This window comes from Papaver somniferum, chromosome 10 (genome assembly GCF_003573695.1).
Source record: "Papaver somniferum cultivar HN1 chromosome 10, ASM357369v1, whole genome shotgun sequence".
NCBI classification, from domain to species: domain Eukaryota; kingdom Viridiplantae; phylum Streptophyta; class Magnoliopsida; order Ranunculales; family Papaveraceae; genus Papaver; species Papaver somniferum.
The window spans coordinates 112,256,577-112,268,531 of record NC_039367.1 but is presented as its reverse complement, the minus strand read 5'-3'; the positions used below and the strand labels follow the sequence as shown (position 1 = coordinate 112,268,531).

Here is an 11,955-nt window from a genome sequence, read left to right as displayed (position 1 = left end):
GATAATGAAACCAGAATGCATGTAGAAACAATTAGTGGTGGAGAATTTATCCATCAATACCCAGAGGTATGTTTTGACGAGTTTGTCGATTTAGCTAATAAAACTAGACAATGGGATTCAATGAGGGAGCCCGAAATAACTAGGAACCCTATCCATAAGGTCAATAGAGTCGATAATGGGTCTGATATCCTTAGGCGTCTAGAGGCCTTAGAGATGAACCAAGGGTCTAACCAGACTATGAGTTGTAACAGTGAGCCCAGAACCTATCCATGTACCATTTGTGGTGATCAAAGTCATATTGGACCTCACTATCCTCTGTTTTACCCTAATGAAACTACTCGTGACCAGGTTAGTGTCCTACATGGTGGTATGAACTCTAAATATGAGAGTCGAACCAAGTTCGATCCCTATTCTAATACCTATAACCCTGGTTGGAGACATAATCCTAATTTTCCGTGGTCCAAAGGTGCCCATCAGGGTAGCCCATCTAGTAACCCACCACCAGGTTTTCCTAGTAACTAACCTCAACCGAGCCCAGTCGACCAAAAGGTGTTGTATCTAGAGGAAACTCTAAGACTCTTTATTGAAGGTAGTGTCCGAGATAATGCCGAGACTAAACAAAATTTTGACACTTTAGGTCATAGGTTCGATGAAATTCAACGTAACCAACAAAACAGTGACCGAGCTATTGTCAACATAGAGACTCAAATAAGTCAACTGTCAAACAGGTTAAGTGATAGGGAGAATGGGAGATTTCCTATCCAACCGACTCTGAACCCCAAAGGAGTTAACCAGGTTAATGTGTCAGGTAGTTCTAACCACAATGAACATGTCAAAGCAGTTGTCACCCTTAGGAGTGGTAAAACATTAGAGAACTCGGTAGAACCACCTAAGGACAAGAGTCCAGCTGAAAAAGAGACTGAAGTTGATCAAACTTCGTCTAAAGACCCTAATGAGCCCGGGAGTGCTAAGAGTCCAAGTGAGGAATCCCTGAGAGAGTATACGTACCACGTGCACCATTTCCTCAGAGACTCGCTAGAAAAAGCCTAGTACATATGCTGAAATCCTAGACATCTTTAAGCAAGTTAAGATCAACCTGCCTTGTTAGATGCAATAAAACATGTACCGACTATGGCCAAGTTCCTAAAAGAGATGTGTATTGTCAAGAGAGACGCGAGTGTCCATAAAAAAAGCATTTTTGACCCAACAAGTTAGTTTCATAATCTCACAAAAGTACCCAGTCAAATTTAAAGATCCTGGTTGTCCTACTGTCACATGTGTCATAGGTAAACAAACGATAGACAATGATCTATTAGATCTCGGGGCTAGTGTGAATCTGTTACCGTTCTCGGTATATGAACAACTTGGACTAGGTGAGATGAAACCAACTAGGATAACACTACAGTTAGCCGATAGGTCAGTCAAAATCCCACGTGGAATTATTGAAGACCTTTTGGTTCAGGTAGAAAACTTTATATATCCAGTTGACTTTGTGATTTTAGACACTCAACCTGTCTCTAGTCAAGATATTAATATCCCAATCATCCTAGGTCGTCCGTTTCTATCCACTGCAAATGCAGTCATACATTGTCAAACTGGCCTAGTAGAATTTTCCTTTGGGAATCAGAAAATCTCGATGAACGTTTTGAAGGCGTTACAAGCCCCGCCGGATCCTGAACGCTATGAGTCTATATGGATGATTGATTCTCTATTTGAGAATACCTTTACCACCAATAGTGTTAGCGATCCTTTAGAGGCGTGCTTGGCCCACTTTGGTGCCTACTATGATGAGGATAGTCATTTTGAAGAAGTTAATGCGTTGTTAGCTTCTACGCCAGTAATGAATTATGGTAAATGGAAGCGTAAACCAGAACCTCTTCCGCCGACCATAGATAAACCCCTTCCATCATCAGTTAAGGCCCGCACCCTTGAATCAAAGTCGCTACCAGATACACTGAAATATGTATTTTTTGGTAGTGAAAATACTCTTCCTGCCATAATTGCCTCTGACTTAGAGCCCGATCAGGAAAGTAGATTAGTTAGTGTTCTTCGTGAGCACAAGAATGCAATAGGGTGGACTATAGCAGATTTGAAAGGAATTAGTACTGTCGATTGTATGCACCACATCTACCTAAAAGAAGGTGCCAAAACCTCAAGAGAAATGCAGAGACGTTTGAATCCAAATATGAAGGAAGTTGTTCGCACTGAAGTGATCAAGTTGTTAGATGCAGGTATCATATACCCCATCTCTGATAGTAAATGGGTCAGTCCTGTCCAGGTTGTCCCAAAGAAGTCCGGGATTACGGTAGTTGCGAATGAGAACAATAAATTGATACCTACCCGTGTTACCACCGGGTGGAGAGTATGTATATACTACCGTAAGCTGAACTCAGCCTCTAGGAAAGACCACTTTCCTTTACCATTCATCGACCAGATGTTAGAAAGATTAGCTGGACACAACCATTATTTTTTCTTAGATGGATACTCTGGTTATAACCAAATCTCTATAGCACCAGAGGACCGAGAGAAAACAACCTTCACATGTCCATTTGGTACTTTTGCTTACAGGCGTATGCCTTTTGGGTTATGCAATGCACCCGCAACATTCCAACGTTGCATGCTAAGTGTCTTCTCGGACATGGTTGAGCGATTTCTCGAGGTCTTCATGGATGATTTTTCGGTTTTGGATCCTCTTTCGATGAATGTTTGCACCACCTTACACTAGTTCTAGAACGTTGTAAAGAAAAGAACTTAGTCCTTAATTGGGAAAAATGTCATTTTATGGTTAAATCTGGAATAGTGTTAGGACATGTGGTGTCCTCTAAGGGAATAGAAGTTGATAAAGCCAAGGTTGACCTAATTTCAAAATTAAGACCACCTAAGAATGTAACAGATGTTAGATCTTTCCTTGGCCATGCTGGATTTTATCGTCGTTTCATCAAAGACTTTAGCAAGATTGCCTTACCTCTATCGAACCTACTTGCTAAAGATACTGCTTTTGTATTTGATGAAGCCTGTGTTCAAGCTTTTGAGAAGCTTAAATTATTATTGACTTCTGCGCCTATCATCCAACCACCCGATTGGAACCTCCCATTTGAACTCATGTGTGATGCGTCCGATTATGCGGTTGGTGTGTCCTTGGCCAACGACGTGATAAAGCACCTAGTGTGATTTATTATGCTAGTAGGACCCTAAACGATCCCAGTTAAACTATACTACTACGTTAGCCATTGTTTTTGCTTTGGAGAAATTTAGATCATATCTCCTAGGGTCTAAGTCATAGTCTATTCTGATCGATGCCGCACTCAAATATCTCCTTTCAAGAAGGACTCAAAACCTCAGCTGATCAGATGGGTTTTGTTATTCCAAGAATTTACTCTAGATATTTCGGAAAGAAAGGGTTGAAAATGTAGTAGCTGCCCATTTCCCGTATTCTTGATGAGACTAGAGATGATGAGATACCAATCCTATATACGTTCCCTATGACAATTATTTTCCATCTCTGAGTTCCCTGGTTTGCTGACATGTTATTAATTTGGTAACTGGTCAAAGCCTGACCATGGTCTAAACAGGATAGAGTTAAGGTTCTTGTCTAGTTAAATATTTTTTCTGGGATGATCCATACTTATTCAAGTACTACTCTCTTATCATCATCTCGTTGTATACCTGACAACGAAATCTCCAGGTGTCTTGACTTTTTGTCATTCTGGAGCTTGTGGGGGTCACTTTAGTTCTAAGAAATAGCTGCTGCAGGTTTTGCAATCCGGTCTTTATTGGACCAACTCTGTTTAAGGACTCCCACCTATTTTGTCAAAGTGTGAAAGATGTCGAAATTAGGAAGTTGACCCGACGTAATATGATGCCACTTAGTCCTATCTAATAATAGAAATATGATGTGTGGGGTACAGGTTTTATGGGTCCTTTTGTCAATTCCTATGGAAACTGTTTACATCTTATTAGCTTTGACTATGTGTCTAAGTGGTTTGAAGCAATAGCTACCAAGACAAACGATCGCCACGTTGTGATCAGTTTTGTTAGAGACATAATTTTCTCTCGTTTGGTATGCCTAGAGCAATCATTAGTGATGGAGGATCCCATTTTTTAACCGGTCTTTCGAGACGCTCATGAAGAAGACTCCATACCCATAAGGTTTTCTACACCTTACCACCCACAAACTTGTGGCCATGTAGAAGTGTCTAATAGGCAGATCAAACAAATTTTAGAAAGACCGTAAACCCTACCCGAAGGATTGGTCTTTGCGCTTAATGAAGCTTTGTGGGCTTACCGAACCGCTTTTAAGACTCCACTTGGGATGTCTCCGTATAGACTTGTCTTCGGTAAAGCCTTCCACTTGCCTGTAGAATTAGAACACCGAGCTTATTGGGCCATTAAACGGCTAAATTTTGACCTACCTACTGCTGGTGATAACCGTAGACTTCAGCTCAATGAGTTAGAAGAAATTCGTAATGATTCTTACCAAAATGCGAAAATTTACAAGGAGAAAACCAAAGTTTTTTACGACAAATTGATTCTTCGAAAGTCGTTTACACCAGGCCAGAAAGTTCTCTTGTATAATTCTCTCCTTCAGCTTTTTCCTGGTAAGCTTAGATCTCGCTGGATTGGCCCCTTCTATGTCAAGACCGTGTATCCGCACCGTGCTATTGAGGTTAGGAACCATGATACTGGAGAGACTTTTAAAGTCAACGGTCAGCGGTTGAAACCATTTATCGAATTGACCAACCCTGAAGTGGAAAATACAAATTTACAGGATCCCGTTTATCACGACTAATTTTCTGCAGGTACTTTTTTTTTTTGATAAGTCAAAAAACTATATTAATGATGATAACAATATTTACAAGTAGTTTACAAGAAAAAGAGGTCAGAAAAACCTCAAAAAACTCATAAGCTATTTAAATCTAAAATACTCCACATTTGGATATTCTATTGTACTCAAAAAATTTGTATGCCCAACATAATGCATTCAAACTTCATTATCAAAAGAACACCCCTTTTTAGCCATTTGATCCGCTGAAAAATTAGCTTCACGAAAAGTATGAATAAAACGGACCGAATCATAAGAGTGACGCACATCCAACCATCTCTGTTGCGCAAACTAGGGAATCAAATTCTCTTCAAAAGCCTTAATCACACTAGTAGAGTCTGAACGAGTAAGAATTCGCTGAAAACCCTACTGTCTCGCCCACTCCAAGCCAACAATTATGCCATACATCTCTGCCAAATAATTGGTTGTAATACCAAGTCCAATGCTCATCGCTCCTAGCATATTTCAATCAGCATCTCTCTCTACAACTCCATCACCTGCTACACCCAGGTTGCCACGATCCGCCCATCACAACAAAGAAGTAATTCATTGCTCTCCGGAGGCTTCCAATAATAAGGAACAAGTTCCACATGCTTCACCTTTCTATGAGCAACTCTAAAAAGGTTCAAAATACAGACATCTTCAACTGAATTGTAGATGAAACTCTTAAACCGGTAAGAGTACTCATGAATAAGCTTAAATACACGTTGTTTAAAGAAGTGTAAATTTGATGTTTGTTTTTCATACACACACTTGTTACGAATGAACCATAATTCAGACCTTACCACCAGATTCGCCACAAGCCATAAATCCTTGATAATTCTACTACGACCCTTAGTTGCCTTATAAGAAATAACTAGATTTGAGTTAGGTTTTAAACCAAACATACCATAAATCCAAAGTCAGGCCTGAACAGCAAAGTTGCACGACCATAAACACATGTTCCAAAGACTCATCGTCACATTTACACACCATACACTTGTTCGGAAAAGAATGTTTGAACCTGCTTTTAACTTTATTTAAAGTAGCGCAAGCACCCCTTAAGAATTTCCAATTTTGAGAAGTTAAATTTGGATGAACAGCTGAAGTCCAAAGCAAGTTAATCCCCTCCATAGCAATGTATTCAGTATGCACCAATTCCTTAGCAGATTTAACAGAAAATTTACCTTTGAAGTCCGGCATCCAAACTTTTCTGTCACTTCCCATATGCAGCCTAGGTAGGTTGTTCACGTCAACACCTGCAAAAAGCAAATGCTACATGTGCTCCTCCGGGATCAGCCAAGAGCCTTGCTGAATCAAATCACCCACACGAGCCTTCCTATCTAAGTCCGTCCGATTCAAAACATCAGAAATACTCTTTTCACCGTACCATATATCATAATAAAGTGAAGTAATTCTGCCATCTCCTATAGGAAATTTAGTACTTTGATCCACCACCTTGTAAACCCAACGCATTCCAGCATGAATTGTTGATTTTACACCATACTCCTTAAAATTGTCATTTCTATACATAAATTTTGTTTCCAAAAAACGAGACCAAGCTTTAAAAGAGTATTTGATATTCCACCAAAGTTTCATAAGAAAAGCCATGAATTGTTGATTTTACACCATACTCCTTAAATTTGTTATAGCGCGTTGATACGTTGCACCAGCATTCTTTAAACAAAATGACATTACAGTATAATAAAAATTTCCGAGAGGAGTTCGAAAAGATTCCTTACTTGCGTCATGCTCGTACATCCTTATCTGATTGTAGCCTCTATATCCATCCATGAAGGAGAACATTCCGTGTCCGCTGGTGGAATCTACTAGCATGTCGATGTTAGGTAGAGGAAAATCGTCTTTGGGGCAGCATCTGTTCAAGTCTCTGAAATCCACGCAGCACCTGATCTGTCCATTTTTCTTTTTCACCGGAACCACATTAGCCAACCAGGTCGGATGATGAATGGGTTTAATGAAGCCAGCAGCTGGCAACTTATGAATCTCAGTCTTGATTTGCTCTTCCACCTCGTGTCTGAATTTCCTGGGAGATTGTTTGACCGGCTTGGATCCAGGTATGGCATGTAGATGATGGGTGGACAATTTTTTCATATAAACCGGGAATTTCTTCATACGTCCAAGCGAATATGTCCTGGTATTCTTTGAGAAGTTCCACGAGCTTCGTGCGTTCCTCCGCACACAAGGTTGAGTTGATGGAGATAGGCCTAGGAGATTCCTCATTCCCGATGTTAACGATTTCGAGCTCATCAGTTGTGGAGTTGGTGACATCTTGCAGATGTCGTGGAGCATCTTCAGTTGTGGAGTTGGTGCCATCTTGCAGATGTCGTGGAGCATCTATCACTTCTCCTTGTGTCTCGTCGTTGTTGTAGCATTCCGTTGGGCGGAGAGACTGGGTAACAGTCTCCCCTTCTAATTGCTAACGGCGGCGTCGGTACACGGTTTTCCCTTTCTGGTCACGGCTTGCCAAAAAATTTCATTCTCTCTTAGTGTGAGCGTGGGTCGCGGCTTCACATGATGAGGAAGAATTGAGACGCCTTGTCAGCAAGGATGCATCATGGGGCTTAGCCTTCAATGATGCAAGTCGGTCCTCCTCCTGGATTGACGCCCAAATGGGGAGTGGGATGTAATGAACTTTGTCTGATCCTTCCCGCGGAGCTTCTCTTGGTTCAAAAAATTCCACTCCACATATTGGTGCGTAGGGAGACAATGATGCAGGAATACAAATGACTTCTTTATTCAGCATAGTCTTCAGGCACTGGTGATACGTCGAGGGGACGATCCTATTGTCATGAAGCCATGGCCTCCCAGTATCATATGGTAGTTCGGATCATTTTCTATGACTTCAAATTTTACCTTTGATTGGACTGGCCCTACAGATAAATTCAGATTGACATACCTATTCGTGTTGGTTTGGTTTTCTTCATAGTCTGTCATCGTGGTAGGCTGTCGCATGATCTTGTTTGGGCGAACGTTGGTCGTCCTGAGTGTCTTGAGAGTAATCACATTCGAATACGCTCCTGTGTCGATGAGGGCCCTCTTGAACTCTGAATCCTTGATGGATGCAGTAATGTGTAGGGCCCGGTTGTGACCTTCTTCCGCCATCATGTCTGAAAAAGCGGGGGTCTAATAACACCACCCAATATTTCGCTTAGAAATTTGTATGGACTAACTCCGAAATACTTTGCTAGAGAATCAACTAGACAGTCAGACTCAATCTAGATAAAAGTATCTCAAGGAGTTAATATCTCTCTCTTGATTTGATTTTTACTCAAGCTAAAATCAATAGCGAGTCTTTATCAAATACAAGGAATAACTTGGACGGTACAAAAGACCAATGTCCAAGGATCAATCAATATCAATCAACAACCAAAGGCTGGATTTCCAATTGATGATCACGAACGCACAACCTGTATTATTTCAATTATATAAAATATAATGCGGAAAAGAAATAACACAGACACCAGAAGTTTTGTTAACGAGGAAACCGCAAATGCAGAAAAACCACGGGACCTAGTCCAGATTGAATACACACTGTATTAAGCCGCTACAGACACTAGACTACTCCAAGCTAACTTCGGATTGGACTATAGTTGAACCCCAATCAGTATCCCACCGATCCAAGGTACAGTTGTACTCCTACGCCTCTGATCCCAACAGGATACTGCGCACTTGATTCCCTTAGCTGATCTCACCCACAACCAAGAGTTGCTGCAACCCAAAATTGCAGACTTGATAATAAATAAATCTGTCTCACACAGAAAAGTCTATCAAAGGATAAATCTGTCTCCCACTGATAAACCCTAGGTTTTGTTCTGTAACAAGATATGAAATCAAGGTGAACAAGAACCAATTGATAATTTATATTCCCGAAGAACAGCCTAGATTAATCAATCACCTCTCTACAATCCTTCCTGACTACACAGGCAGTTTTTCGAGGAATCACAAACAGTGAGACGAAGATGTTTGTGACTTCTTTATCTTGCATATCGGAGAACTCTCACGATCTCAAGCCAATCAAAGATTGTAATCGTACGATAGAAGATGCAAGATCAGATCACACAACTACGATAAAAGTAGTATCGGTCTGGCTTCACAATCCCAATGAAGTCTTTTAGTCGTTAACCTGGTTTTAGAGAAGAAAACCAAGGTTAAAGGAGAATCGACTCTGCGAGCGCACTACTATCACACAGATGTGTGGGGATTAGTTTTGCACAATGCTAGATGTCTCCTTTATATAGTCTTCAAATCATGGTTTTGCCTTAGTTACAAAACAATCCATATTCACCGTTAGATGAAAACCTGATTTAGATTCAAGCTAATATTTCTCAACCGTTAGATCGAAAACTTAGCTTGTCACACACACTTGGGTAGACGTTTACTGGGTTTGTGAAAACCATGCCCAAACGTGTACGTGTATGTTGGTTCAACATAGTAACCCAAAAGGTTAACCATATGAGCATTTCATATTAACCTTTTTCTTCTTCATCATAACTAGTTCAATTATCTCAAATGAACTAGTTAAAGAGTTGTTCAATTGCTATGAGATCTTATGTAACTACACAAGACACAATTGAAACAAAGATGATTCGATTCGATTGAATCGGCTCATGAACTTTATAGCCACGGTTTGCATAAAGCATTCCTTAGTAATTTTGTTTAGAACTTCCAAATTAGGAATCCCCAAACCACCTTCTTTGTAAGGACATCAAATTTTATCATAACCAACCACAAAAGAAAAAGATAAATTCGAGTCACCCGACTAAAGAAAATTCCTTATCACCCTCTCACACTGCTGAATAAACTTCTTTGGCCATTTATACATTGCCATGTTATGAATTGAATAGCTAGAAAGAACTGAATTGATAAGAACTACTCTATCATGAAAAGAGAGAGTTTTACCATTCCAAATCGTGAGCTGATCCTTAAGCTTATCCACCACATTACTAATGTGAGAAAGAAAAGCAAAATTCAATAGAAATATCCAGGTTACTAGGAGGAGTCTTTGGAAGCAACTTGAAGAAAGTTGAAGACGTTTAAGGTTTATAAGCATCAATAGAAAGAAAAGCAAAATTCAAAATCAAAGTTGAAGACTTAGAGTAAAGAAAATCAAACGATGTAAGTTATTGAAATTCATGATACCAAGATACCACAAGTTGCGAAGATCCAAGTGCTAGAGAGTCCTTGTCTCATGGCCATGTAAATACTAGTCTTGTTATTACCGTGTTTTAAAAAAAATGAAAAAATGAAGAAAAAAAATGAAAAATGAAAAATGAAAAAAATATATATATAAATAAATAATAAAAAAAAGTGAAAAAAAATTAGAAAAAATGTACATTTAAATTTTGTTGTTAGTTTTTTTCAATAAGGACATAAGGAATTAGAAATCTATAAGGAAGTTTCAAGCAAGAAACCGAAGAGAAAAGTTAATTGTCAAGGTTCTACGAAGTTCAAGAGTTTATCATCGACAGTTGAAGACGAAGAAGACGTTGTTTCTACTGAGCACTATGAGAGAGTCAAAGAGAGATGCATATTGGTTTCTTTGTTAGTCCGCTTTCCATCTAGCACAAGATCTTTCTAACACTGGTTCAACTCATCACACGTAATTTGTCCAGCTGTGTAGCAGATGTCCCTCTCATCTTTATCTCTCTCCTAATCTTTTTCAGCTATAAAGCGGATGCATCTCATAATATTTATCTAGCTGTGTAGCGGATATCTCTTTATCTAGCAGTATAGCAGATGTGTCTCCCCTTTTCTTTATTCAGCTTTTGAGCGGATACCTTTAATTTCTTTGGCATTCTAGTTACTTGGCGATAGGTTGAGAATATGTATGTCCTCATAGCTCTTTGGATACTTGTGACTAATCAGAGTTTGAGTAAAGGTTTTGTGGGTACATCTCTGGTAAACCCTCACGAGACTATATAATTAGCTGTGTCGATTTTTTGCTTGAGTTTTTTAGGGTTTCCAGTTTTTTCACGTTTTTCTCCATTGTTTTGATCATCTTTGGATGATTTGCAATGGGGGAAAATCATGATCTGGGTTATAGTAACTCGTCTCTTATATCTGCCGCTTTTGCAGATATGGTTAAGGGGAAAAAAACGCTAAAACCTACCACTATAGATATTGGTAGTCTCCCAAACCCTATTTTTCATGATAATAAACCTTCAATGGAATTGCCGCTGGAGTTTTTTCAGGAAGGGTGTGCGATCTGGAATCATAGTCTTATTGGAAGGTTGCATCTTAAAGCTAAAAGTTTTGATGTGGTTACAAAATCTTTGGAAGATCAATGGAACTTAGGTCCGGGTAAGGTAAAGTTCACACCTATGAACAAAGGTTTTTTTATTATAAAGTTTTCATCTGAGGAAGATAAAGTAAAAATTCGTGATGGTAAAACCTGGAAAATTAATCAACAAGAGTTACGGCTCCAAGATTGGTTTCCTTGGTTTGATCCAGATAAAGAGAGTTCTTCACATGCTACTGTTTGGGTTAATTTTCCTGGGTTATATGTGGAGTTATGGACTGAAAAAATCTTGTTATCACTTGGTAAAAACCTTGGTAATCCCATTATGGTGGATAAGAAGACGTTAAATCGTGATTATGGATGTTATGCAACTGTTTTAGTTGATATTGATTTTGTGAAGACAGTGCCTGATTCCATTCATGTAACAGTGGGTGGTAGAAGTTTTGAACAGTTTGTGGAGCTACAAAAAATTCCCAAGTTTTTCTCCCACTGCAAAATTTTTGGACATGTTGAATCTGATTGTAGGCAGAAAACCAAGAAAAATCATCATGTTAATCCTACAAAGAGTATTCAAAAGTGGCAACCTGTTAAAGATAAGATTATGCAAGGTGCTACTAATGTTCATAGTACGATTTTTGTTGAGAATAATCCAGTTCAACTGCGTTGATTGATGCTGGTAGTAGGGTTGATCTTACTGCCTCTGTAGCTAATCAAACTACTCAAAACATGGATTGGACTTTGGTAAATGGAAAGACTAAGAAGAACAATGCAGCCAATTCTCCTACTCCTCTTGTGGATGAGTTACTCCAAACTGAAGTTGTTATGCAAAATAAGTTTGAGATTCTTGTAAGCGAGTTAGGGTTGGATTCCAACAATTTAGACACTGATTCTAGTA

General features: G+C 39.3%; 1 protein-coding gene across 1 annotated transcript; it reads left to right on the top strand.

The window, feature by feature from the left end:
* Window positions 1-10,836: 10,836 nt before the first annotated feature.
* LOC113316099 lies at window positions 10,837-11,727 on the top strand. Its single transcript, XM_026564325.1, has one exon. The coding sequence runs from the start codon at window positions 10,837-10,839 to the stop codon at window positions 11,725-11,727; it is 891 nt and encodes a 296-aa protein (XP_026420110.1).
* The last annotated feature ends 228 nt before the right edge of the window (window positions 11,728-11,955 follow it).